This window comes from Macroventuria anomochaeta (assembly GCF_010093625.1).
Source record: "Macroventuria anomochaeta strain CBS 525.71 unplaced genomic scaffold BU25scaffold_35, whole genome shotgun sequence".
Classification (NCBI taxonomy): Eukaryota; Fungi; Ascomycota; class Dothideomycetes; order Pleosporales; family Didymellaceae; genus Macroventuria; species Macroventuria anomochaeta.
Genome location: NW_022985396.1, coordinates 305,076 through 330,099, shown reverse-complemented (window position 1 = coordinate 330,099; position 25,024 = coordinate 305,076). Strand labels below are relative to the sequence as shown.

The 25,024-nt window shown below is 53.5% G+C and overlaps 10 protein-coding genes and 2 non-coding genes across 12 annotated transcripts; 8 read left to right on the top strand and 4 right to left on the bottom strand.

Annotated features, from left to right (window-relative positions):
* Positions 1 to 36: 36 nt before the first annotated feature.
* BU25DRAFT_477726 (uncharacterized protein) lies at positions 37 to 2,209 on the top strand (the record flags this gene model as incomplete). Its single annotated transcript, XM_033710979.1, has 2 exons — positions 37 to 96; positions 191 to 2,209. 2 exons carry the CDS (start codon positions 37 to 39, stop codon positions 1,931 to 1,933), a joined length of 1,803 nt encoding a protein of 600 aa, XP_033557940.1. The 3' UTR covers positions 1,934 to 2,209.
* On the top strand, positions 2,030 to 3,552 carry BU25DRAFT_173782 (uncharacterized protein). The gene is made up of 3 exons (XM_033700845.1): positions 2,030 to 2,324; positions 2,380 to 2,583; positions 2,633 to 3,552. The coding sequence occupies exons 1-3, from the start codon at positions 2,126 to 2,128 to the stop codon at positions 3,382 to 3,384; spliced, it is 1,155 nt and encodes a 384-aa protein (XP_033557939.1). The 5' UTR covers positions 2,030 to 2,125; the 3' UTR covers positions 3,385 to 3,552.
* Positions 3,553 to 3,706: 154 nt separating this feature from the next.
* BU25DRAFT_442463 (RecF/RecN/SMC protein) lies at positions 3,707 to 7,633 on the top strand. Its single transcript, XM_033709303.1, has 6 exons — positions 3,707 to 3,747; positions 3,795 to 3,835; positions 3,886 to 4,006; positions 4,058 to 6,094; positions 6,144 to 7,192; positions 7,247 to 7,633. The coding sequence occupies exons 1-6, from the start codon at positions 3,721 to 3,723 to the stop codon at positions 7,509 to 7,511; spliced, it is 3,540 nt and encodes a 1,179-aa protein (XP_033557938.1). The 5' UTR covers positions 3,707 to 3,720; the 3' UTR covers positions 7,512 to 7,633.
* Positions 7,634 to 7,931: 298 nt separating this feature from the next.
* On the top strand, positions 7,932 to 10,298 carry BU25DRAFT_494187 (uncharacterized protein; the record flags this gene model as incomplete). The annotated part of the gene is made up of 1 exon (XM_033711759.1): positions 7,932 to 10,298. One exon carries the CDS (start codon positions 7,932 to 7,934, stop codon positions 10,296 to 10,298), a length of 2,367 nt encoding a protein of 788 aa, XP_033557937.1.
* Positions 10,299 to 11,135: 837 nt separating this feature from the next.
* On the bottom strand, positions 11,136 to 12,283 carry BU25DRAFT_461825 (uncharacterized protein; the record flags this gene model as incomplete). The annotated part of the gene is made up of 3 exons (XM_033710475.1): positions 11,136 to 11,717; positions 11,764 to 11,924; positions 11,980 to 12,283. The coding sequence occupies 3 exons, from the start codon at positions 12,281 to 12,283 to the stop codon at positions 11,136 to 11,138; spliced, it is 1,047 nt and encodes a 348-aa protein (XP_033557936.1).
* Positions 12,284 to 13,035: 752 nt separating this feature from the next.
* On the top strand, positions 13,036 to 14,749 carry BU25DRAFT_494185 (CDC73-domain-containing protein). Its single transcript, XM_033711758.1, has 2 exons — positions 13,036 to 13,734; positions 13,784 to 14,749. Exons 1-2 carry the CDS (start codon positions 13,126 to 13,128, stop codon positions 14,438 to 14,440), a joined length of 1,266 nt encoding a protein of 421 aa, XP_033557935.1. The 5' UTR covers positions 13,036 to 13,125; the 3' UTR covers positions 14,441 to 14,749.
* Positions 14,381 to 17,367, bottom strand: BU25DRAFT_451212 (uncharacterized protein). The gene is made up of 4 exons (XM_033709740.1): positions 17,162 to 17,367; positions 17,079 to 17,110; positions 16,948 to 17,022; positions 14,381 to 16,891 (listed from the first exon to the last, which is right to left on the bottom strand). The coding sequence occupies exons 1-4, from the start codon at positions 17,259 to 17,261 to the stop codon at positions 14,780 to 14,782; spliced, it is 2,319 nt and encodes a 772-aa protein (XP_033557934.1). The 5' UTR covers positions 17,262 to 17,367; the 3' UTR covers positions 14,381 to 14,779.
* A 358-nt stretch (positions 17,368 to 17,725) lies between these two features.
* BU25DRAFT_442460 (uncharacterized protein) lies at positions 17,726 to 19,806 on the bottom strand. Its single transcript, XM_033709302.1, has 3 exons — positions 19,237 to 19,806; positions 18,793 to 19,187; positions 17,726 to 18,739 (listed from the first exon to the last, which is right to left on the bottom strand). The coding sequence occupies exons 1-3, from the start codon at positions 19,473 to 19,475 to the stop codon at positions 17,991 to 17,993; spliced, it is 1,383 nt and encodes a 460-aa protein (XP_033557933.1). The 5' UTR covers positions 19,476 to 19,806; the 3' UTR covers positions 17,726 to 17,990.
* Positions 19,807 to 19,915: 109 nt separating this feature from the next.
* BU25DRAFT_375520 (WD40 repeat-like protein) lies at positions 19,916 to 21,835 on the top strand (the record flags this gene model as incomplete). The annotated part of the gene is made up of 3 exons (XM_033704094.1): positions 19,916 to 20,479; positions 20,610 to 21,468; positions 21,518 to 21,835. 3 exons carry the CDS (start codon positions 19,916 to 19,918, stop codon positions 21,625 to 21,627), a joined length of 1,533 nt encoding a protein of 510 aa, XP_033557932.1. The 3' UTR covers positions 21,628 to 21,835.
* A 961-nt stretch (positions 21,836 to 22,796) lies between these two features.
* Positions 22,797 to 22,882, top strand: BU25DRAFT_t118. The gene has a single exon. It is a non-coding gene; the product is annotated as a tRNA-Tyr (tRNA).
* A 669-nt stretch (positions 22,883 to 23,551) lies between these two features.
* On the bottom strand, positions 23,552 to 24,947 carry BU25DRAFT_414201 (uncharacterized protein). Its single transcript, XM_033707226.1, has 3 exons — positions 24,846 to 24,947; positions 23,961 to 24,789; positions 23,552 to 23,907 (listed from the first exon to the last, which is right to left on the bottom strand). The coding sequence occupies exons 1-3, from the start codon at positions 24,879 to 24,881 to the stop codon at positions 23,804 to 23,806; spliced, it is 969 nt and encodes a 322-aa protein (XP_033557931.1). The 5' UTR covers positions 24,882 to 24,947; the 3' UTR covers positions 23,552 to 23,803.
* On the top strand, positions 23,565 to 23,646 carry BU25DRAFT_t119. Its single transcript has one exon. It is a non-coding gene; the product is annotated as a tRNA-Trp (tRNA).
* Positions 24,948 to 25,024: the final 77 nt, after the last annotated feature.

The window sequence follows — 25,024 nt, the reverse complement described above, 5'->3', positions numbered from 1 at the left end:
CGCACCAGTGTCTCATCTCAACCTCCAGCTCGTGCAATGTCTCTCATCAATCAATACCATTATTTCCCTCGATCGCGAGCTTTGCCACCGGAGCATGTCAGATTCTGCGCGTGCTGACGCGCCGCGAAGCTATAAAGATGAAGCCAATGACGCAGCAGCCCGAGGTTCCGCTGACACGGACATTGACGAGGAAGAAGCGCAATTGCTGTTGAGAGAGGAGCTGGGATTCGAAGACAATGACCTAGCAAAGCAACAGCCGAAGAGGCCTACCAACTTCCTAGGTTTCCTCAGCGGTCCACAGCCTCCACGCCCACAAAAGATAAAGCCCTTCTTCCCTTCCCTTCAGGAAAGCCCGGCCAGACTACTGGAATGGCTGCTGCCGCGCCGAGAACACCAGAGCTTCGCCCTCAATGCGGTTTTGGTTGTTTGGCTTCTATTGTTCGTAAGTTTGCTGACTACGGAGTTGCCCACAGTCGACGGCGATAGCAAGTATGTAGTCAACCTAGACTGTGCCGACTCGCTCTGGAAACGCAAGAACGGGTGTGGTGTTGATGGCGTGAATTGTCATCCTTTCAGCAACTCCTCATTCGCATTCCGATGTCCGTCAAAGTGCGCGGATGTGCAATTATTGAACCCACACGCCGTTGGTGCGTACGATGCGAACTACCGCCCACTGGTTATCGGCACCGAAACGTATCGAGGAGACAGCTTCGTCTGCGGCTCGGCTATACATGCTGGAATCGTCGGCAATCGGAACGGCGGCTGTGGTCGTGTGAACTTGGTTGGCGAGTACGGCGACTTTGCAGGTACTCGACGTCATGGTATTCAGTCCATTCCATTCGACTCCAACTTTCCGCTATCGTTCAATTTCACTCAAAACACACAGGGGTTCAAGTGCAGCAGCGAGCCCCGTTCTGTACTCCTTTTCGTGTCACTAATGGTCACGGTCATACTGTCTCTGTTTTCGACCAAGTCCAAGATCTTCTTCCCGATCTTCGTCATCATGTTCGCACACGTCAGCTTCGTGTCCGACCCGCCACAAGCCTCATACCAGAATACTACGGTTCTCTCTGATCACCTCTCAATGTTTGCGAAGAGACTGCTTCCAGCATTCTTCGTCGCCGTCATCATTTGGATGACCGTGGTAAAGCGCACCTTGTCTGGACTCAACGCTCCTATCGAGAAGACCATACTCTGGCTTGGCGGCTTCTGGATAGGAGCATTATCAAACTACACGTTTGAATGGATCCCGATCTCGCGCCTCACCGCACACGACCTGGAGCAGCAACCGGGAGCTAAACTAGCACTGGCCGTCATAATTGGAACACTTTCGGTCATCGTAGTGGGCCAAGTCTGTTACTTCTGGCTTGAAGGACGACTGCTGAAGTATCTCGGGCTGTACGGGCTGTTCGTTCTCGCCATCATGGTCTGCCTTGCCATCCCAGGTGTCAATCTTAGGATCCATCACTACATTATCGGTCTATTGCTGCTTCCGGGAACAAGCATGCAGACACGACCATCGTTGCTATACCAAGGCATACTACTCGGCCTGTTCGTCAACGGTATAGCGCGCTGGGACTTCGACTCTATTCTCCAAACGACTGCAGCGCTGCGAGGGGACGGCAAGTTCAACTCAGTGGTACCTGCAATCATTGAGCCCATTATCAACTCCAGCACTACTGAGGGTCTGTTGGCATCGTTCTCTTGGAAGTTCTTGCCTAACGGCATCGATGGTATCAGTGTCCTGGTCAATGATGTAGAACGCTACCGTGCTTTCTCCGACGAGAAAGCAGGTGGTGGTACGTTCGAGTGGAAGCGGCCACTTGATGTGGCGATGAACGAGTATTTCCGCTTTGCTTTCATCAAGAGTGGACGTACATTGGATTACTCAAAAGCTGGACTGCTCCTGAGCAATGGTACATGGACTGCTTAGGATGCTCCCTTGATTGGCCACTGGGTACAAGGGAAATGATCGGATTCATAAGGTCTTTCAAAGGTCATCTCTTATTTCACTAGAGGGCGATTCACACAAGACGTGTTCAGGGGCCTCGGCCGAACAGCGATGCGTCAGGGTCGTTTCTAGAAATGAGTGAAAGACGGAGAGCTGTATTTACTGTTGCAATTCATGGCGGAAGGCAGCCCAAGGAGGAAAGAGCAAACGGCGGTGCATCCAGGCATCAGCCCCACGTTGGGAGCCGTGGTTAGCGCGTGCCATGAAGGGCCACCCCCAAACCACGTCGGGACAGTCTGCCTCTCTCCTCCAATACCATCAAAGTCACACCACTCAACCTTTTGGACAATATCAATACCCCGGCATTCACAATGTAAGTCTCGCAGCGCGTCCAAACTACTTGAAACCATCGTTCATCTGCTGAGGAGTCTATGATAGGTCGGCAACACATATCGTCAAGGTTGTTGCTCCAGTCAACGACAAAGCTACTTCTCGCAAACGAAACGCCGACGATGCCAGATCGAGTTACTCCCAGAAACGCCCAAAGCTGCGCCCGAAGGTCGATACGGAAATAAAAGAAGCTCAATGGGTCTGCGGTTATGATAACTTCAAGTTCTTGGGACTACCACCAGGTCAGTATGACCCATAGATCTCAAGCAGAAACGATCTGACAACCTCCAGAGCTCCGCAACCAGATCTACGAGTACGCCACGGAATGCACCTACAGATGTTTCCCCATGCTGCACAAGAGGCCCAAGAAGGTGTGCAAACTGGCGGTATACCATTCGTCAAGGAAATCCACCAACCTACCAGCGGCTGAGCGCAAACCTGTCCCGTATCTTGCGTTGACGCAGACGTGCATGCAAATCAGGGCCGAGTTCCGTCCGATGTGGTTATCGATGCACAGAGTCCCTCTGAATTTCATGGACACATACTTCAAGGCCTTCTTCCCCGCGCGAATACCTCCGACGTTGGCTCGATTCAAGCCTCACGTTCTGACTTCCTCCAGCCTTCGGATTTGGGTTCGAAAAGACGACCTTGGTAGTACCGCCAATTGCTGTGACGCGACCAGACTCTTTAAGCACAAGGCACGTTTCCCCGACTGCGCCATCACATGCCAATCGCTTTCATCGACGGAAGACAGTATACTGCGCGATCTAGAATGGCTCATCAATCACAAAAATGCAGCGTGGAGGAAGTCAGTCATTGGAGGCAGCATCAGTCAGGTGCGGTTTGGCTTGGACACCGACTGGGACACGGGCAAGAAAACAGTGGCCGTGGACATGGTAGTGAAGGAGAGATTTGCAGAGCCTTGGATGAAGATCATCTCTGCAGCACCGCCTAAGGGTGCCATGGAGAGGTTTCTGAGGCACTTTGGATTCGAACTGCACAGCCGTCCTTGGAAGACTCGGGTGAGCGTGGACTATTCTTGACCTATCTACAGGTCCTGAAGACCTCCGGACGCTTGGATAAGAGCGATTTAGGCAATAGGGACTGCTTTATATGCGCACGAAATATGTGTAATATCTGCCAAAGTGAGCAAACCGGCACCAAATGAACAGTGTGCCTGGTCACAGGACGTTAAATCAATCACGGATAAACAGTATGCCTGACTCCATGATGTTAACAGTGATGAGGGGTGGTAGGGCTGGACGCGACAACGCGTCGAACGTGGATCCCTGTCTAGCGCGGTTTTGCAGGCGAGCAATCAGCGGAGCCCCAAACAAAACAGCGACCTACGACCAACAACAACAGCACATGCGGCCACCATGAAGATCACAGAGCTGGTCATAGATGTCAGTATACCTGTATGGCTATGCGACAAGGTCTGACATGAATCCAGGGCTACAAGTCGTATGCTGTCCGAACAGTCATCTCCGGCTGGTTTGTTTACCCAAATGGCACAAACCGGTACAAGCGCTCACAATAGGCAGGGACGACAGCTTCAATTCCATCACCGGTCTAAACGGATCTGGAAAGTCCAACATTCTCGACGCAATATGTTTCGTCCTCGGTATCACAAACTTGGGCGTCGTACGAGCGCAGAACTTGCAGGTGGGTGGAATGAATGGGTGCGCAGGTTGCAGGCGCTGACCAGTCTGCCAGGACCTTATCTACAAGCGCGGTCAAGCAGGCGTCACGAAAGCCAGCGTAACTATCACATTCGACAATCGCGACAAGAAGAACAGCCCCGTGGGTTTCGAAGACTTTGCCTCGATCGCCGTAACGAGAACGATTGTGCTCGGTGGAGCCAGCAAGTACCTTATCAACGGTAACCGCGCGCAACAAAACACCGTTCAGAATCTGTTCCAGTCCGTGCAGCTGAACATCAACAACCCGAACTTCCTCATTATGCAGGGACGAGTCACGAAGGTGCTGAATATGAAGCCGGTCGAGATCCTGGCAATGCTGGAGGAGGCAGCAGGAACACGCATGTTCGAGGACAGGCGAGACAAGGCATACAAGACCATGGCGAAGAAGGAGGGCAAGGTCCAAGAGATCGCAGAACTGTTGCGCGACGAGATCGATCCTAAGCTCGAAAAGCTGCGACAGGAAAAGCGCGCATTTCTCGACTTTCAGCAGACTCAGAGCGAACTCGAAAAGCTCACCAAACTCGTTATCGCATACGACTACACGTGGCTACAAGAGAGGCTGCAACAGTCCGGCGATGATCTGGAGGCGAAGAAGCAGCGGACAAAGGACCTCGAAGAGTCGGCCGTGCGCATGAAGAAGGAGATCGAATTCCTTCAGGAAGACATCAGGAAGGTCAAGGCTACAAGAGAGAAGGAGCTGCGCAAGGGCGGCAAGTTCCAGGCGCTGGAAGAGGAGGTCAAAGCGAACTCACACGAGGTCGTGCGATTAGACACGTCCCTCGATCTGAAGAGGACAAGCATGGCCGAGGAGATTGACCGGAAGAAGAGCATCGAGAGGAGCGTCAAAGATCTGGAAAAGCAACTACAGGAGAAGAAGAAAGTGCACGAGAAGCTCCAGGAGAAGTACCAGACTGCGCGTGACGAGCTGGTAAAGCAGACCGAAGAGGTGGAGAACAAGGAAGAGCTGCTGCAAACGCTACAGACGGGTGTTGCTTCGAAAGAGGGCCAGGAGAGCGGCTACCAAGGACAACTGCAAGAAGCCAGGAATCGTGCCAGCGCCGCAGCGACAGAGCAGGAGCAGGCCAAGCTCAAGATCTCCCACCTTGAGAAGCAAATCAAGGAAGACGAGCCGAAAGCAAAGAAGGCTAAGCAGCAGAACTCTGGACTCCTCAATGACCTTGAGGCGCTGAAGTCGCAGGCTCAAAGGCTTGAGGCTGACCTCACGAAGATGGGTTTTGACGAGGGCAAAGAGTCAGACATGTATCAACAAGAGTCGCATCTGCAAGCCCGCATTCGTGAGCTCAAGCAACAGGCGGATGAGTTGAGGCGCAGAGTCTCGAATATCGACTTCAGTTACAGTGACCCGTCTCTCAACTTCGACCGATCCAAAGTCAAGGGTCTGGTAGCTCAGCTCTTTACGTTGAAGAAAGAGCACACCGAGGCCGGGACTGCTCTGGAGGTCGCCGCTGGAGGTCGCTTGTACAACGTTGTCGTTGATTCGGCCGCCACTGGCAAACAATTGCTGGAGAACGGCAGGCTGAAGAAGCGAGTCACCATCATCCCCCTTAACAAAATCGCAGCTTTCCGGGCATCTGCACAGAAGATTGGTGCAGCACAAAAGATTGCACCTGGGAAAGTGGACCTTGCATTGTCGCTCGTAGGGTACGATGATGAGGTCAACGCTGCCATGGAGTACGTGTTCGGTTCGACACTTGTCTGTGAGGACGCAGAAACCGCTAAGCGTGTCACCTTCGATCCGGCAGTACACATGCGAAGCGTCACCTTCCAGGGCGATACCTACGATCCTGCGGGTACCCTGTCTGGTGGTAGCGCACCGCAGTCGAGCGGTGTTCTGGTCACCATGCAGAAGCTCAACGAGATCACAACCAAACTTCGATCGCAGGAGCAGCAGCTTCGTCAACTCCAGGATACCATGGTCCGGGAGAAGAAGAGGCTAGATGCCGCGCGCAAGACCAAGCAGGAACTGGATCTCAAGAAGCACGAAATCAAGCTTACAGAGGAGCAAATCAGCGGCAACTCTTCGTCGTCTGTAAGTATCATCGTTGCAAGACCTGTCGCACATGCTTACCGCGTCGCAGATCATTCAAGCTATTGAGGAGATGAAGCAGAGTGTCGCCCAGCTGAAAGAAGATGTCAAGGCTGCCAAAGCACGACAAGATGATGCGAAGGCGGACATCAAGCGCATCGAGCGAGATATGAGCGAATTCAACAACAACAAGGGCAGCAAGCTGGCGGAACTGCAGTCGTCGCTCGAGAAGCTGAAGAAGGCGTTGAGTAAGACTAACGCCGCTATCAAGCCTTTGCAATCGGAGGTGCGAGCAGCTATGGTGGAGTCCGAGCAGTGCGGCAGCGATCTTGCTGCAGCGCAGGAGCAGCTCGAAGATGTCCAGACAACGCTCAAGACGCAACAAGAGGAGATCGATGAGCTTCTTGCGGAACAGAAGCAGGCGCAGGATGCACACGATATCGCACAGGCCCAACTAGCAGATGAGCAGGCGAAGCTGACTGGGTTTGACGAGGAGCTCAGATCACTCGAAGACACAATCCGCGCAAAGAACTCATCGATCACAGAAGGTGGTCTAGAGCAGCAAAAACTCGCACACGAGATTGAGAAGTTCCATAAAGAGTCTGAAGGCGCAGCAGGCCACATCGCAGCGCTAGAAAAGGAGCACGACTTCATCGCCAGCGACGCGGAACTGTTTGGCCGTGCCGGGACCGTCTACGACTTCCACGGCATCAACATGGCCGACTGCAAGCCCAAGCGCAAAGCCCTTGAAGAGCGCTTTCAGCAGCGCAAGAATAAGATCAACCCCAAAGTTATGGCTATGATTGACAACGTCGAGAAGAAGGAAGCAAGTCTCAAGAACAATATGGCGACTGTCATCAAGGACAAGAAGAAGATTGAGGATACGATCCTTAAGCTTGATGAGTACAAGAAGGAGGCCCTGCACAAGACTTGGACCAAGGTCAACGGCGACTTTGGTTCGATCTTCAACGAGATCCTGCCAGGCAGCTTTGCGAAATTGGTTCCACCCGAGGGTAAGACGATCGCCGATGGTCTGGAGGTCAAGGTCATGCTGGGTAAGGTCTGGAAGCAGTCTCTGACCGAGCTGTCCGGTGGTCAACGGTACGTTCCCTCTCCCTTCTATCATCAAAACAATGCACTAACATAAGTACACAGATCTCTGATCGCCCTCTCGCTTATCATGGCGTTGCTGCAGTTCAAGCCGGCGCCCATGTACATCCTGGACGAGGTCGACGCCGCGCTCGACATATCGCATACACAGAACATTGGTCATTTGATCAAGACAAGATTCAAAGGCTCACAATTTATTGTTGTCAGTCTAAAGGACGGCATGTTCCAGAACGCAAACCGTCTCTTCAGAACACGGTTTGTGGACGGAACAAGTACTGTACAGGCGACGAGTGCTGCGGATGTGAGGTAGCCTGCAGACTGTTTTGACGATGTATGATGTGTCACGAAGCGTGGGTTCGGGATACCCGGTGCATATAGGCTGGTTTGGACGGTTTCACTTTGCATAGCTTGGCGTTCGCGGCTTGTATTCGGGGCTAAAGTGTCTATCTGCGCCGTGAGTGGTCGCTGCTTTCTCGAATCTCTCCTCGTCTATCTCTCCTTCCCGATTGGGATGCTGAAGGCGCAAGCTTCCTTGGGCTGCTTCTTACCACAACAAGGCCTTGTGCCCTCTTTTTACAACGATCGTCATCCGCCTCTACCGCCTTCAAAACAACCTATCTCTATATCGACCGCACTCTGATCAGTTCGACGGCAGATTTGCTGATAATTGTATTCATGCGCACGCACACCGACGCGAGCGCCTGCTATCTGCTTCCTTGGCCTACCTTCGATGTCGCCATCGAGCTCGGTCGCTTCTACTGACACCACCTCTTCTATCGAAATTGGACAAAGACGCACTGGTCTCACACCGAGCGGGTCGCGTGGAACTACACCTTACAGCTATGTGAACACCAGAGATTATCTTCACCAACCTAAGCCACAACAACCACCGCTACTATCTCGCCACTACGCGACACTGCAAGAACATGCTGACTCTATCATCCGAGCGGAGCATGCTGATAACGATGCTGTCACCCCTCGCCATGAAGGTAGACGTGGAAGCTTCGCCTGGGGTCTGCGATCAGCCTACGAGGACGAAGGACCGAAGCACAGTCGCAACCCCATGATGCCACAACGGACGGACAATACAACACCGCCGACTATGGAGGAACTCGTATGCAGGAACGCAGCCGACGATGACTCTTCCAGTATCCACAAATCCGGTCTTGTTCAGAGCGATGCCATCTTCTGTCGTCCGTCTACTACGCGCTCGTCCGCTTCCGGCACTGACATCAACGCTTTAACCCGGACAGATACTGGGGGATCCATAGGTGGGCTTGCAAGGAGCATGACGAAGAAGATCCCAGATATCAGGGCGCACCGTCCTTTGGTGGAAAAGACCCCAGAGAGAACGATATTCCAGCACAAGGAGCAATTAGAAGACGCACCGTTAGCTGAAAGTGACAGGAAGACCCGCAAACTATCCTTCCAACTCCCATCCGGTCTGAAGATGAATGGTCCTCTCGAGGTACCGCAGAAACCTTCTCCGGTCATTGAAGAGTCACCAGTGTGTGAGTCTCCTGACAAAGCTACCTCGCCAGATTCACCACCAAAATGCGGCGGATTAGCAGCTCGAAGACAGGTCAAGATGGATCTTACACTTCCTATCGGTCTACCTGATCTGTCTAATTGCAACGATCGCAGGGGTACACATCCCGGTCTTTTGAGCAGCATCACTCCGTCGCGTCCTCGAAGCCCCAAAACACCGTGGATCCGCGAGACAGAGCTCAATTGGGGTCGAGACACCAAATCCAAATCCGCCAAGACCGCACCGATCGTCGAAGAGGACCAAGCATCTGTCAGCGCCATGGAAATGATGCTTCTCAACGATGCAGGTGTCGAGCTTGGGATCGAATCGGCGCTGCCTCCAGTCACATATCCAGAATTCGTACGGCCACCTCAGAAAGTTCGCGATCGTTGCTACATCAGTCGTCCAACTACCAAGCGCAAGAAAAGCGTAGGACCCAGTACGAGCGAATCTGACTTTGGAAGCACACCAGACGGCCACTGGACACCTGAGATCATGGAAGGCATGACTGAACAAGAAGCACAGGCGCAGACTGAGCTCGTTCAATTAGCAAAGGCGGCAAAGACTGCGCGATCCCGTCGTTGGCCTTGGAATAAATCGAAGGCGTCTGGTTCTGATGAGCAGACGCAGACGCTAGACGAGCGTAGCAACAGCCGCAAAAGCACCTCTGTTAACATCTTTAAGCGTTCGAACCGCTTCCCAGAGTTTACAGAAAAGGACAAGAAAGAGAAGAAACCATCCAAGGTTATGAACACGCCCTGGCGACGAGAGAAAGTTGTGAACAAGCCGCCTCTCCCATCAGCATCTCTCGCCAACATGGCTGTACCGCCAACCTTCGTACCTCCAGGTTGTGAGAAGATACCTACGCCACCGATGTTCGACTCCGCCGGTGAAGTCAAAGGCAAACTCGCAGACTTCTTCTTCGAGTCAGGAGGCTTTCCAACGACCAGGCGAAAGCCAAAAGCTAGTCCAGGCGGCTATTGGGACTCTAATGCGGTCCTGATGAGCATGCAAACAGATCTCGGCCTCACTAACGATGAGGACGACGAAGAGGGACCCGAGGGTCGTCCACCGGCTGCTTTTCACTTCGGCCCTGTCAACGATACGCCCAGCCACATGACCTCTCCAGGGCTCTACACGGGTCCGGATGGCTACCTAACAGTCAAGGCAACTGGCGCTGGACAACTCACTCCAGGTGCACAAGACTCCTGGTTCCGCATGCACTTTGGCCACCACACGCCCGACGAGGAATCACTCACAACCGCTTCGCTCAAGGAAGCAGACGAAAGGAGGAAGTTCGAATGGCTCATCCCCGAACATCTTCCGAACAGCCCGCTTTGTCCGCTGCATGTCAAGTATGTAGGTCCGAGTAAAGGTCTCTGCTACTGGCATGGACGGAAGAGCAATGGCTGGGGAGTCGAGCCGGGGAGGGATTATGTCAGTCATCCTGTAAGGGTGGGTAATGGGAGCAGGGCTGGGTGGGATACGGGGAAAGCGGAGGGCCCGAAGGATGAGACGAAGAGTAGGAGGAGGAGGAGGAGGAGGTTGGAAAGTCTGATTAATCCTTGATGTTTTTGTTTGGGTAAGCATGGCGTGTGGTATTTGGAGTTTGTGTGTGAGCCTGGTTGCGTAGTCCTAATGATATCCATGAGTCTCGTTTACAAGAAATTCTGTGTCTCCAAAACCATCGTACAGGCTGGGAGACGCAGAATACGCAGAAGACTTACATGTTCATAAGCGAGTTACTGATGGCTGTGGAGACTTCCAAACGGGAAGAAGTGAGACGACATGCTCGCTGATCTCGATCGGTCATACCTTCATGGAAATGCCTACTTCCATCTTCGGCACCACAACAAGACCGTAATATCACCATGACCACGGCGTCTCAAGCTGACACCAATTGGGTTCGATCTACGTACTGTGCGCCGAGTGTACAATCGCACGGAAAGGAGTAGGTTTTGGATGCTGTTGTTCTTTGGGTTTGATGCGGATGCGGTATGTGAGGTGGTGCGAGGTTGTGCCGACGTGTGTTGGGGAGGAGGGGGGCGAGGCATGAGCCAATAAGTGGTGGTGGGGTGAGTGTGAGTTGGTCTTGGTGGGGTGGGAGGCGGGCTAATGCGTGGTGTAGTGGCGACGGCAGCGGTTTGCTTTGGCTTCGAAGCCGAGTTGAAAACCCACGGAGATGTGTGGAAGACAGAGAGTGTCTGCATAGTTTCTGCATAGTATCTGCATGGTGAGCGGCCGCGGGTTTTGTCGGTGGAGGCTTGGGGCCTATGACTTTGCAAGCTTGTAGATTCATATCACTAGTGTAGGATCTGCTTCTAAAGCATACCTATCACAGCTGCTACACTTATCCTGGCCAGCGCAGGTACTACCGCGTCGTTCTTGCCCGCCGCAACAGTGCTTTCAGGAGGAGCGCCTGCGGTACATTGCGTAGCTACTCGTCAACGTAGTCGCAGGCGCGGCGCCATAATTGCTGTACGAAGGCAGAGGACCATATGATTCAGTTGGATACGGGCCGTAAGGCTGTGTAGAGTATGAGGGTGGAGGCAGATACGCACTGCTGATCGGCGGATCAAAACAAGTGCCATCGCCATTCGGTATACCGCTCTCGCACTTACAGCTCGATGAACAGCCATCCCCATCAAGAGTGTTGGAGTCGTCGCACTCTTCGCCGTAGAGTTCATCCCAAAGTCCATCGCCGCAAGCCGCAGGCGTAGCTCCATGCGAGATGATGTACGGCAGACCAACCGATCCATCGCCAAACCTCTGTGAGCCTTCGCCAAGAACATCCTGCGCAATGGCGAGCGCCTGGAAGCCTTTGAGTCCAGTGGTCGGGAACAAGGAGAACGCTTCGTGCACGCTGCACCCCCAGTTTGACAGCGCGGCGTCGGAGAGGGAGTCTAGTGCGGGGCTGGAGGCGACGAGGTGAGCTTTGTCATAGCAGGAGAGGCCGCCGCGGATGGTGAAAGTGCCGAAGTAGCTGAGCTGCGGCTGTCAGTGGCTGGTTTGGTGTGTTGGATGCGAGACTCACGGCGTCGACGGTGGTGACGTTGACGTTGTTGTAGCAGCGGGAGAGGGCGAGGTATAACCCTGTTGTCTCTTGCGAGGAGTGGCCGACGGTGGCGAAGCGGATTGCGTTGCTGATGAGTGTTGAGGCTCCGCCGGTGCTGAAGTGATTTACTGGGTCACCGCCTGTATCCATTAGTCTCGGTCCATGTCCAACCATGGGCAGTCGAGGACGGCATACCGATGATGATCATACTGCCAGTGATGGCCGGACTCCACGCGTCTTTGGAATCCTCGAGAAACTTGAGACTGGTAATGTAGTCGGTGTTGAGGTCAGGCACGACGACGGCATCATAACGTGCGAAGTCAAGGGTGGTCATGTTAGCCCATTCACTTTCCGTAACGATGGTCGTGTTGTAGCCAAGCTGGGTCGCTGCTTGATCTTCTTTACTGCCGGCCCAGCCAAATATCAGCACATTCGGAACATTCTGGGAGATGGCTGAGGCTATGAGGCCGGCGAGGAAGCTGAGAGTAGAAAACCTCATGTCGACTGGTGCGCAAGCAATTTGAACAAGTATCGATCAGAGATGTGATGAAGAGAACTGAGCTATATGTAGAGCCTGAGCAGGCCCTCGGGGCTCTTATACTGGTCTGTTCCAATCTTTTCTTATTACGCTGGACGTAGCTATACTGTGTTGTAAGAAGGGTCCGTTCGCCAGGTAACGAGGCACTGTTGCCATCTCGTACGCCTGTGGGAGAGCTTCTTTCGGCCAAAACGGACCGGTTGTATCTCCAACACGAGCGTGAGTAATTGCAGGCGTTTCTTAGTAGTAGATTTTGGACCAGAACCTCGAGTAGCTGGAGGGTGTGTCTCGCCAAACGTACGTGGTACAAGCATACAGTGGAGACCTGTGGCGTGCTGGTCGTCGCGGAGGCTTGCTGCAACGTGCCCACAGTCCAAGATTCGGGCATGGTGACTCTTGGTTTTCAACATATGTTCGAGCCTATGTTGCTGCGATGGTAGCATTGTACGGTTGGTGTCCGTGGTACCTGCTGTGATGTAACGCTTGGCTTGTGATGCGTTCGAGTCCCCTCATCACGCTCCCAGTCGGCCGGTGACACGCGAAGAAGGCAGTCACAGATCGAGGGGCATGTTGCGTCTTCCAGCCAATCGTGTCACGAGGTTGGTGCAGGAGGAAGTGAGAGAGCAAAGCAGCTGCCGGCGTCGAAGCACCTCCGGGCTTGGCAGGCGCGACTTCGCGACTCCCTCCAAAAGTCGCAGCTGCGCGCATCACCAAAGCGGCCAGCTCGCCCGGACTGCTCCACACACATCGACCGTCGATTGGCGTGTTTCCTTTTCCATAGCGTTAGTATAGCGACGCCCACCATGGCACAAGCAGCGCAAACCGAGGTCGAGGACCCGCTCTACAACTTGCGCCTGTCCATCAAAGCCTCAGCGACACCCATCCTGAGCACCAGCGCCGAACCCACACCCGCCGACTACATCGACGACCTGGCGCGGGCGACACACATCACATTCAACGTCGACGGCGCGCATCGCACATTCGACCTCACATCAGACACGCGCTTTGCGCCAGACAGCAAGCCTGTTGACCTACGCACCTGTTACTTTGCCTGGGTGAACAAGGATGCCTCCGTCACCGACTACTTTGCGGCGGTGACGACATTGAACGAAGAGCTGCCGGGCGGCGCAGGCGGAAGCGTGCAGAACTTGACTTTCGCGCAGAAGATCGAGTTGATGGCGTGGTTGAGCGGAGAGACAGAGGGCAGCGACAGCATTGCGCCCATCGACAGCGGCGCGGCGACAGCAGCAGCGGGCGATGCGGCGGCGATTGCCGGTGGAAAAGGCGTGCCGGTCGATCGCAACATGAAGAGCACACAGGGCGGCTTGGTCGACGCGCGACTGCTTCAGATCTACGACGGCGAGAGGAACATGGGCGACCACAACACCATCCTGCGCGGACACAAGCCAATCGTAGGCAACTCAGCTCCCTCATGCACATCTGCCACGCTAACACCCTCAGGACTTCTCCCCCTACCGCAAAACCGCCGCCTCCTTCTTCCGCAACCGCCCCGACTCGCACAAACCCTCCGCGCCCCAACCCGCCCTCGTCTCGAACCTCACCAAGAAACCGCACCAAAAAGTCCAACCCATCATCCTGCTCTCACCCTCGGCCTCCTCCCTGCTACGAACCAGCAACATAAAATCCTTCCTCGACGACGGCATCTTCATCCCCCCGAACGCCGCCGACACGACGTCGGCAAACATGATCCAAATCCGGCGCCCGATGCCCTCCATCTCCTCGCAGCCCATCACCTTCATCCTGGTCGACAGCACAACCTCGTTCAAGCCCACATACTGGTCGCGCGTCGTCGCCGTCTTCACCACAGGCCAGACCTGGCAGTTCAAGAGCTACAAGTACCCGAATCCCGCAGAGCTGTTCAGTCACTACCCGGGTGTGTATGTGGGGTGGCAGGGCGAAGATACGCCCAAGGGGATCCAGGATCTGGGGCGTGGTGTGCTGAGTGCGAAGGTGGATAAGTGGACGGGCAGTGAGAAGGGGCGGTGGAGGGATAGGGAGGTTGTGGAGAGGATTTGGGGGCGCATTGAGGAGGGGATGAAGAGGGCCGGGTGGACGAAAGAGGGGCCGGGGTTGGCGGGGCAGCAGCCTGGGCGGTAGAGACGGCTAGGTTGACATGTGTGCGGGATGGTGATTGAGGGGGAGCAGAGGGGAAGAGGCGAAGATGTATTGGTACGAGGCGTTGGGCGTTGGGATCGAGGAGCAAACAACATGGCATACCTCGAAAAGCTGGCGTTGATCGGGCAAGGCAAGATTGAAATGAGATACTGTTTGAACACAGTCGAGAAGCCCGTACAAGTGATGTGAGGTGGAAGTGAGTGGAAGCGATGTGTGAACTGATATCGCATGTCGCGCTCATGCATTCGTAAACTATATGTAGAAAGCGCACAAAACCCGCCATTACCCATCATAACATCAAAGAAACTTTTCCGTCGTCCACTACCAGTCGAGGGGCTCATTCAACTCCTCACCGCGATTTGTCTTCGGCACCTTGGCGGCCTGAACCTTCACGGGTCCCTTCCTGTGTCTTGCGAGGTATCCGCTGCCATCCAACCACGGCCAGACAGATGTGCGCTTCTTCTCGTGCTTCTGGATCGCCTCTTCGCTGGCCATGGTGAGGCCGATGTCGTCGAGTCCGTTGACCAGGCAGTGTTTCCTAAACTCTTCGACATCGAACTTGGAAAGCTCCTTGCCATCCGCAGAACGAATAACCTGGTTGACCAAATCGACTTCAATCTCCTTGCCCGCCTTCGCCTCCGCGGCAATGGTGTCGAGCGCAGCTTGGTCCGTGATGCGCAGAGGCAGCATACCGTTCTTGAACGTGTTGTTGAAGAAAATATCACCGAAAGACGGAGCGATAATGCACTTGATACCAAAGTCAAGAAGAGCCCAGGGCGCATGCTCGCGAGAGCTACCGCATCCGAAGTTTGGGCCTGTGCAGACGAGGATCTTCGCATTGCGATATGGTTCTTGGTTCAAAACGAACGATGCGTCCTCCTTGTCGCTGCCGGCTTCGTAGCGCCAAGCGTGGAATAAGGCAGAGCCGAGCCCAGAGCGTTTGATTGTCTTGAGGAATTGCTTGGGGATGATGGCGTCGGTGTCGATGTTGGCGATGTCCATGGGCGCCGCGTAGCCGCGGAGGGTTTCGAACTTGGGCATGCCAGCGCTGGCGCCCTTTGTGGAGGTGGACGCGGTGTGCGACTGCTGGTTTTCTTCGGGCAGATCCATGATCTTGTCGAGGTCCTCGTCGCTCTCAGCGTCGTGGATGTGGGCGACTTCGACCTTGGGGGAGCCCTTGGCGGCGGAGGTCGAGGGCGTGAGCTTGCGGACGTCTGCGAGGTTGCCGACGATGGCGGCGGCGGCGGCCATGACAGGGGACATCAGGTGGGTGCGGCCGCCGGCTCCCTGGCGGCCTTCAAAGTTGCGGTTTGAGGTTGAGGCGCAGCGCTCGCCGGGGGAGAGGATATCGGGGTTCATGCCTAGGCACATGGAGCAACCAGCTTCTCTCCAGTCGAAACCAGCTTCGATAAAGATCTTGTCGAGACCCTCCTGTTCAGCTCTTTGCTTGACAAGACCAGACCCGGGGACAATCATAGCGTGCTTGATGTTGGATGCGATCTTCTTGCCCTCGACGATGCTTGCGGCCTGCCTCAAATCTTCGATACGGGCGTTCGTGCAGGATCCAATGAAGACCTTGTCAATCTTGACCTCCTGCATGGGTGTGCCGGCTGTCAGGCCCATGTACTTCAAAGCGCGCTTGCAAGCCTCCTTCTTGACCTCATCGTCGAAGTCGGCGGGGCCGGGGACAACGCCAGTGATAGGAACAACATCCTGGGGTGATGTTCCCCAGGAGACTGTCGGCGCAATGTCCTTCGAGTCGATGTAGATCTCGTGATCGAACTTGGCGTCCTCGTCCGACTTCAAGCTCAGCCAGTAGTTGCAGGCCTTCTTCCACTCGGGGCTGTCGACCTTGGGCGCCAGCGGGCGTCCCTTCAAGTAGTCGATTGTAATCTGGTCGGGCGCGACCATTCCTGCTCTTGCGCCACCCTCGATCGACATGTTGCAAATCGACATACGGGCCTCCATGCTCAGGCTGCGAATCGCTGAACCGCAGAACTCAATGACGGCTCCAGTTCCTCCAGCTGTGCCAATCTTGCCAATAACGTGCAGGATAATGTCCTTACTGCTGACGCCGGGAGCCAGCTCTCCGTCCACCTGAACCTTCATGTTCTTACTTCGTTTTGTGATGAGAGTCTGTGTGGCCAGGACGTGCTCGACTTCACTGGTACCGATACCGAATGCGAGAGCGCCAAACGCGCCATGTGTGGAAGTGTGGCTATCACCGCAGACCACTGTTGTGCCGGGGAGGGTGAAGCCCTGCTCAGGGCCAATGATGTGCACAATACCCTGCCTCTTGTCGTCCATACCAAAGTATGTGAGGTCAAATGCCTTGACATTGTCCTCTAGGGTCATAACCTGTGTCCGCGAATCGGCTTCATCGATGAACTTCTCAGTGGTTGTGAGGTTTTTCCGCGAGGCCGTGGGGATGTTCTGGAAACCGTTAGTCTGCGGCCACGCGCGGGCAGACTCAGTGGGCAAAAACATACGTGATCGACTGTGGCAAGAGTGCAATCAGGTCTTCGCACTTTACGGCTGGCATTGCGGAGGCCCTCGAAAGCTTGCTACGGCCATTGTTAGCTGTTGCGCCTGAAGGTGCGTATTCCGATGGTAGCCCTACTGGTGATGTCACTTCGTGAACAAGATGCCTGTCTGCGAGCTTTTAGCAAGTAAACCCAGGAACAATGATCGCAAACAACATACCAATGTAGAGCAGAACTGTGCCATCTTCCTTCTCCTCGACAATGTGGTCCTCAAAGACCTTGTCGTACAGGGTCTGTGGGGGTTTCACTGCAGACGGCATGGCGAATGTGTGAGATTTGTGGGTATAAGATGTAATTGGGGGTATAGTGGTGCAAAAGCAAGGTGAAGCCTCAGTGGAAGTGTGAGAGGTACAAGCAAGGGCAGTGTCTGGGCTACTAAAAGCGAAGGTCGTGACACTCAAATAGCTGATGGCAAAGTAGGATCCAGAAATGATCCGCCGATATCGGAGGTGAGGGCGGCCACGGCCGAGTATCGAATCACAGAGCCGCTGATTGATGGCTTTCGCGGTCCGTTCTCGGCAGATGCGCGCAGTCACCAGCGAGCTGTGCACGACGCGGTCACGATAGGCGTGCGATATCTGGCGATTGTTGCTTGATTCTGCAGGCCGAAGCTAGCAGACCTTGCTGGAATTTGTCCTCCTGCAGAAACCGTGTGCTTGTGCCGAAGAGCTTCGAGATTATTTCCGTCTGCGATGACGAAGTTCGTGATGACAGCTGAAAGTGCCCCGCCCCGCCCCGCATCTCAGACTGCACCGCCTCGCCGTCAGTCATCACTTCCATCGAGCCTCCGATTCGCCCTCCGCGACATGGCAAAGCTCATGCATCTCACCACTCGCATGCACATTTGCCTGCCGACCGCGCCTGTGCGATTGATCCGTGGTCCGTGTTGTGTGGAATTGTTGTATTACACAAAAGATGTCGACGATCCTCTAATTTCCCGCAATCAATGCAGAATGTGTGGCCATGCAGATGCTCTTACATGCTTTGCTTTACCAATTGTCCGCCGTGAAGATGAGCAGTGCCATGCGATGTCGAACAAATAATCCCAATACTCCGACTGCGAACTGAAACGCCAATAACTCCAACGCCAGCCGATCCTCCCGCATGGGACCGAACCTCACCAACCACAGATTGATTAGCGTGAAGTTGGAGGATGAGAGCACCTGCCCCTGCTCATCAACCTCAAGATCAAGCAACCGAAGCCGGTGCAGCACCTTGAGGCTCTCCGCTATCGGTTGTCGTAGAGGCCTCTGAAACTGTACGCGCGAGGGCTCGAGTAGACCTGTCCGTGCATTGAAATGTGGAAGCCGATGTCGGGGACACGGTATGATGTGGAACAACTGAGGAGCCGAGTACACAAAGTTGAACGCTTGCGGCAGGAGCAACAGGATTAGCGTCTTACTGAAGTGCCCTAGAATAGCAACCACTGCAAAAACCATGCCGGCAAAGTAGCAGTAAGTATCGCCTACAAATACCTTGGCAGGGTACCAGTTGTGCTTCAGTAGTGCTACTGATACTCCGATGAAAGGTAGCAGGAAGTACAGTGAGAAGAGATGCGAGTCTGTTGCCGGATGCGGGTAAGTCGTGAAAGGTGACAAATAGAGCATATCGTTGCCGGCTATAAGCACTGCAATGACGATCGACTGAGCGACTTCGATGCCGTTGATGCCTGCGAGAATGTTGATGCTATTCGAGGAGAAGATGGACAACAGTGCCATGTATACGTAGTATAGCCAGCCTGGAATGCGGTCAGCTTTACACAGAACGACGAGAAAATCTAACGCGACTTACCTAGGTCAAATAGCTCGCCCAAGTACGGTCGCAGAGGGAGAGGAACGACCATCTGCGTGACGCCAAAGTCCACAAAGTAGACGACAAGCATCGGTATGGACGCAACGGCCGGGATCAGGACCTTGTGTCGCCATCTAATGTCGAACAGATCGTCGCCAATTCCGAGTAGAACGATACATTGCAACGAAAGGATAGCTCCGAGGAAAGATGCAAGTTTATTGTGAGGGAACCTGTGAAGGAGTCGTCCTGTTTCAACCTCTTCTAGCTCTTTGATGACGTCTCGGTTACCTCCACCTGATGTTGCAACAACGATGTCCTTGTAGAACGGCCAAGGAATGAAAAAGATCACGATGAACAGGTACACCATAGCACACACTGCGCCCATGGTCTCAGGACTATTATTATCAGCCCGATGCTCGCTTGGATGCGTGTTGTTGCACTCACATTTCGGACTTCTTCACCTTGCAAAGGTCCTTCCCTTTGAACCCACGTCGAATGAACGCATCTCCAAGCCATCGTATCAATGCATAGCATGCCGCAAACGCGAGTGCACTGAATGCTATCGATGCAATGAGCGGTTCACCCTCACCTCGAAAGGTGTTCGCCAAGACCGCAATGCTTGCCCATGAGAGCGCTACAAGTGAGATGGTCTCAGTCGTAGTCAGCGCCGTCGATGTTGACATCTTGTTCCAGACTCTTATTTTTGGGATAGTGATGGGAAGCTAGGCACCCAGATGAGGTGGTTGTTACGAAGGTCACCGTCCGTAGCATCCGCTGAGGTGAACGTGAATTGACACAAATGCGGTAAGGTTCAACTCAACAACGGCACGATTGTAGTCGGCGCGGTGTGAAGCTTTTCTTTACTTTTAAACGACTGTGCAGGGTGCAGCAAAGACGTGCATAAACTTTGACCGATCGACAGCGGGCGAACGCCCTACGAATGCAGGGAGAAGCAGGAACAACAAAGGAAGGAGCGGCGAGCGACGAATTGCGCGTGTTGTTTCTGAACCGAACTTGGAGTCTTTGTGTTGTTGAAAGGCCACGTTCAAGAGTCGTGCCTGCCCCGGCTGGTTCCTGCTCTAGCCCCAAACGAGAGAAGGCTCATTCGAGACGCGCAGCCTCCATGGACCTCAACGCCCCAGCACAGCATTCACGATCCGATACTGTTCAGCTTCTAGACGCTGTGACACGTCGTCTTGCGCGTCCGGCTTTTCTCTCTAGCATCACGCCGTCGAGGCTGCCATCGCAGGCTGCGAGCGATGCGTCTCTGAGCCCCACACGCGACGAAGCACGGTTGCACTCTGGCCCGCTGTCCAACCATCGTCATTCTCATCTCAACCTCGCAGTAACTGTCGAGGATGCGCTTGAACACGCTGACCTCGTCTCACCGCTGATTCAGGAGCCTTGTGCTGACGGCAGCTCACCCAGCGTTGACCAGCGCGTCCTCAAGCACCTGGAACAGGACTTCATTGGAGCGCGTCACGCGTACGCAAAGATGGCCTCAGAACGCAACTTCACGACTTTCTCTCACGGCCATCAGGATCTTGTACTTGCCGTTGACTTCAACTACTTCGGCACACGCATGGTGACTGCGAGCTCGGACCATCGCCTAAAAGTTTGGGACAAGAAGGACGAGTCTTGGTCGCTTGTTGAGAGCTGGAAGGCACACGATGCTGAGATCATCGACGTAAGTACCATTGGATGCGTGCGTCAGACTTTTGAAGTCCAGAGGATATTTTGATCACCACGGCCTGCACGTTAACATCCCCTGTGCACTCGACACCATCAAATCTGACATGAATGCTGACACAGCGCAGGCCAAGTGGAATGGTCCCTTCATGGGCGAGGTTGTGGGTAGCATTGGCGAAGACGGACGCTGTAAGCTCTGGCAGGAGGATGCTACCGAGGTGCCTCTGTCAGGAAATCGCTTCAAGCTCATTGCGAACCTGGTGTCAACTGGCCACGCTCCATTCATGTCCCTGGACTTCAAGAACATCATGCAAGAGACTTGGCTTGCGTTGATCACCCGCGATGGTCGTCTGACTATCTATGAACCTTCTGATCAGAGTAGTCTGAACGAATGGACAATACTGGCAGAGCGTTCTGTTTCCGAAGACAACCCTCCGGATCGCCAGGATGAAGTAGGTTTCAAGGTCGTGTTTCACAAAGAGAAGCTGCCATGCTGGACAGCGATCATGGCCGGCTTGGACCGTAAATCACTTTCACTTGCTGTTGCTGCGATGAAGGATGTGTTGATCTTTAGGACTGACAAGGCCAAGCGTTTCTTTCAGGTGGCTAAGCTAGAAGGCTCTCGACAGATCATTCGCGATCTGGCTTGGGCCAACGGATCTATGCGAGGCTACGACGTACTTGCAACGGCAAGCAAGGATGGTGCTATCCGCATCTACGAGCTCTCAACGCCTAGCTCAGGCAAAGGTGCCGCTGCTGGATCATCGGCTGCTGCTGCAACCTTCACGCCCGTCGAATCGCCTCGCACAGACCCTCGCAGCAATGCTCCTTCTGGTATAGGAGCCGGACTGGCCGGTGCATCAAAGAGCTCTGAAATGCCACGTGAGAACGAACAACACCCCGGACGGATCACGCAGCTGGCGAAGCTCACAGATGAGCTTACGAACCATCACGGAGCAGTCTGGCGAGTGGCATTCTCGCAAATGGGTAGGTAGTACCCCACTACCTTCTACGCATCTTCTGATCCTCTTCACAGGTGATTTGCTTGTCTCAACAGGCGACGACGCTTCGATTCGCACTTGGAAGAAAGCTGTGAACGGACGATGGGCAGAGTATGCCGAGATCGAAACTGCACGCGAGAACTAGTGTCCTTTCTGCGCAAGAATCATCCGCGCCTGATTTCGCTGCGCATGTTCATTTGACTGATGAGGATAAGAGATGGGAGTATAGGCGTTCTGAGGATCCTGGCAAGGAGTCATAGCTCTATAGAGGAGCAGGGCCACACTCAAGAAACACCTCGCATGGGTGTTGTACGACGTTGCAGATGCTCCAGGCCAGACGCCTATAGTGACAGCAACTGCTACGTCACTGTTGATAGAATTATAAACTTATGATTTACGTAGGTCGCGTGCCCAGCTGCGGATACTCGTTCAGATATAGTGGTCGCCGTTGCGTGATGTTCGTGAACGTTCGCGCGACACATTCCTCCCCAACGCCATCCACGATACATTCCGTTCCGGCCTTCTACCACCTCTGACCTCACACGCCCTCCTAAAAGCTACCTTAAGCCTCAGCAAGCATGTCAGAGCCAGATTGTACTCCAGGTCTTCTTGCGCACTTACCGTATTTGACCACTCATCCATTACACATCGCCATACTCTAAGCTGACGTCTCTGGAAGATCCACACACAACAACACATAGATCACTTTGGGTGAATAAGGGTTATTTGTCAGCTGGAGGTATCCTTTCGCACACTTGCCCTTTGAAAATCAGAGACGACTTGTGGTCATCTTTCTTTTAGGACACAACACGAAGCCACCGTTCGCCGAAAGCGATGATCTTTGTGGTGGTATTGTAACGTATACACGATATTGTCAATGCCGAGGCTGTACATGTGATCTTTGGGGAGGGAGCATGACGCCTTCTATGCTTGTGGACATTGGTGAGATCTGAGCTGACTGGAGAATACTGCTAGGTGCCTTTCGTTGGTGTCTGTGTGGTAGAGTGGTTGCTTTTCGCTCCAGCTGCATGTGTATGTGTATTACCAAACTCTTGAAAGCAGAGTAACATTGCGAAAAATCATTTTTAGGTCACCAATTGAAATCACCATTTAAAACAACCGGCAAAAGATTTCACACCTCTTACTCTCTTGAATCCCGAAATGAAGAGACAGCTTTTAAGGAAATGGTGTCAGTGATTTGAGGTAAAGTGAAAAGGGGGATTGGTCCAACAAGAATCAACATTATAAAGTTGCTATCATTCCAAGTTTTCATCAGTCAAATCAAACACAAGCGCGCTCTTCACAGGCGCTCAACTCCGCTTGGTGTAGTTGGTTTATCACGTTCGACTGTAATAGCAATTGTTATCGAAAGGTCCCTAGTTCGATTCTGGGAGCGGAGATGTTTTTTTGCAGCCGTGCTGTCATCGAGCTTTCTGAAAGAGAGCTCAAGACAGCCTTTTTTGGTGGGGCAAAGCGTTCCCACAGGCGCACAAATCTGCTTGGTGCACTTCATTTATCACGTTCGACTATAAAAGCAATTGTTATCGAAGGCCCCAGGGCGGCCTCTTTGATTGATTGATTGATTTAACGTCCTATCTGTGTCTAAGACTATGGAAGACGAGAGAGGCAGTAGCCCCTCTGGTAATGCAAAGATTTAGTTACAAGAGAGTGAAGTCAATAGAGGTATAAGGGATGGTGAGGGCTCAGGCCCAGAAGGGCGGCCTCATGGGCCGCTGTCTTTTTAACTGGCGATAGAGTCAACATGAAACTGTACAAAATGAACCTGCAACCGAGCAGCTTGTTGCTGTGCTGCGGTCCAGGCCGTTATTTTTGCTAGGCAATGTGGGGCGGTGGGGCTAAAGAGCACGGCTGCATGTCCACATGTCCGCATCGAGAGATACATAGCTGCACGAAGCGGGTCCTCATCCACAAGACAGATTGCATGTTGCGAATAAATTGGAAGTCGTTGCATTGCGGGGTTCAGTCGACTCGACAGTGTTGCTCTGTAACATCGTTATTGCCTGAGATATAGAGTGCTGCTATTCTAAATTCTTCATGAAATCGAATGACACGGTTTAAACCGGCCCGATGGCGCAATGGTAGCGCGTCAGATTCCAGTTAAGGTGTCTCCTGAAGGTTAGGCGTTCAAATCGCCTTCGGGTCATTCTCTTTTTGCTTTCACCTGCTCAGCGGCCATTGCCAATGAGTTCTCTTTTTGCTGGAGACAATTTCGTTCCCCGCCTTCGGAGGATGATGTGTGCGGTTACTTTCTATAGGATCCGTCACGCGTGTTATTGTTTGCTTTTTGAACAAGTTGTACGCTACCCAAAAGAGCCGAAGACGACAGCTTTGCCAGATGAATTGTCATCTTGTACCATAGACTTCTCGAGCATAAGTAGGAGGTACGATGTTCGTATCAGAAGCTCTGTCATGCATGTCAGCGACTGGTCACGCGAGCGGCGCAGCGCTGAAACTTACCATCATATTCGATATCGTAGCTGACCGGCAAGTCTTCGTCGTTCCTAACAAGAATTGGAGCGTCTTTGCGCAACTTCCTTTCCTTCACAGTGAAGCGTATTCCTGTGTTCTTCGCTTTGCTGACCCACAGTATGCGCCCATCATTAGGATCGAGGTTCTCCTCTACGACCTCGCGCACGACTTCTCTTCCTTTGCCAACCTCTTCAACATTCTCCTTTTGTATGTCTGCACTAGTACTGTTGTCCCTGGCGGCTGTATCGCTGAGCCATTTCCTCCAGACCCTCAGTACACCTTCCTCAACGTCAACGAAGGCGCTGAAGAGGCCGTTGTAGGGTCCAACCTTGACCAAGTTGGTCTGAGCGACGAGTTGCGTAAACAGCTCATGCCCATCTAGACTGACGGTCTGCTTAACAAGCTCGCCTTTGAACTTGTCTTGAGCAGTGCCAGGGTAGGTACGGCTGCCAGGTATGTCGCCAGGTCGGCGAACAACTCTGCGCCCACCATCCTCAAGCTCTCGTCGATATGGGCGAAACCGGGAGTACATTTGGCGCATCTCCCCTAATCTGGCAGTGATGGCTCGATCGGGCTCAGAGGGGTTCTCGTACAGCGACAGGCCATCGGTGCCCCGGTATGCACAGAAGTAAGGAGGTTCTGTGAGCTTCGCGGAGGGATGATAGCACTCAAGCAGCAGTGAGTGCGAATCGAGTTTGGCGGCGGCGACGAGACGGTTGTGCAATATTCGAAGGATGATGTTATAGATGCGATGGGAAAGCACGGTCAAGGGAAGGAGCTCAGGTGTCGGTAGTGGCACGAACAAGTGCAAAAGCAGCTGTGTAACACAAATATTAGCAGGCGTCAAGTGGAAATTTGGTCTATACAACATGCCTCGTTTGGTAGGTTATAAAGGTGGCACCGAGACATATTCATGCTCTGATCTTCGCTTGCAGTTTGAAACGTGCAGTCAAAAGTGAAGACTGATAGTTTAAATCGAACAAGGGTGAAGGGAAGCCAACGGAGATAAGATATCGTCATCGCTCATTGCGACTTCTGGGGAATGATGTCCG

Excerpts from the sequence above, each read along its gene's own strand:
- BU25DRAFT_414201 (XM_033707226.1), bottom strand. The coding sequence starts at position 24,881 with ATGTCTCGGTGCCACCTTTATAACCTACCAAACGAG. Across the intron at positions 24,790-24,845 it reads TTTATAACCTACCAAACGAG|CTGCTTTTGCACTTGTTCGT; the intron begins GCATGTTGTATA and ends TGTGTTACACAG. Across the intron at positions 23,908-23,960 it reads CTACGATATCGAATATGATG|AGCTTCTGATACGAACATCG; the intron begins GTAAGTTTCAGC and ends CATGCATGACAG.
- BU25DRAFT_173782 (XM_033700845.1), top strand. The coding sequence starts at position 2,126 with ATGGCGGAAGGCAGCCCAAGGAGGAAAGAGCAAACGGCGGTGCATCCA. Across the intron at positions 2,325-2,379 it reads AATACCCCGGCATTCACAAT|TCTATGATAGGTCGGCAACA; the intron begins GTAAGTCTCGCA and ends TCTGCTGAGGAG. Across the intron at positions 2,584-2,632 it reads GTTCTTGGGACTACCACCAG|AGCTCCGCAACCAGATCTAC; the intron begins GTCAGTATGACC and ends GACAACCTCCAG.
- BU25DRAFT_451212 (XM_033709740.1), bottom strand. The coding sequence starts at position 17,261 with ATGCCGTCTGCAGTGAAACCCCCACAGACCCTGTACGACAAGGTCTTT. Across the intron at positions 17,111-17,161 it reads CACAGTTCTGCTCTACATTG|ACAGGCATCTTGTTCACGAA; the intron begins GTATGTTGTTTG and ends AAAAGCTCGCAG. Across the intron at positions 17,023-17,078 it reads TTCACGAAGTGACATCACCA|CAAGCTTTCGAGGGCCTCCG; the intron begins GTAGGGCTACCA and ends CAATGGCCGTAG.
- BU25DRAFT_494185 (XM_033711758.1), top strand. The coding sequence starts at position 13,126 with ATGGCACAAGCAGCGCAAACCGAGGTCGAGGACCCGCTCTACAACTTG. Across the intron at positions 13,735-13,783 it reads TGCGCGGACACAAGCCAATC|GACTTCTCCCCCTACCGCAA; the intron begins GTAGGCAACTCA and ends TAACACCCTCAG.
- BU25DRAFT_442463 (XM_033709303.1), top strand. The coding sequence starts at position 3,721 with ATGAAGATCACAGAGCTGGTCATAGAT. Across the intron at positions 3,748-3,794 it reads TCACAGAGCTGGTCATAGAT|GGCTACAAGTCGTATGCTGT; the intron begins GTCAGTATACCT and ends ACATGAATCCAG. Across the intron at positions 3,836-3,885 it reads CGAACAGTCATCTCCGGCTG|GGACGACAGCTTCAATTCCA; the intron begins GTTTGTTTACCC and ends CACAATAGGCAG.
- BU25DRAFT_442460 (XM_033709302.1), bottom strand. The coding sequence starts at position 19,475 with ATGTCAACATCGACGGCGCTGACTACGACTGAGACCATCTCACTTGTA. Across the intron at positions 19,188-19,236 it reads AAGGTGAAGAAGTCCGAAAT|TCCTGAGACCATGGGCGCAG; the intron begins GTGAGTGCAACA and ends TGATAATAATAG. Across the intron at positions 18,740-18,792 it reads GGGCGAGCTATTTGACCTAG|GCTGGCTATACTACGTATAC; the intron begins GTAAGTCGCGTT and ends ACCGCATTCCAG.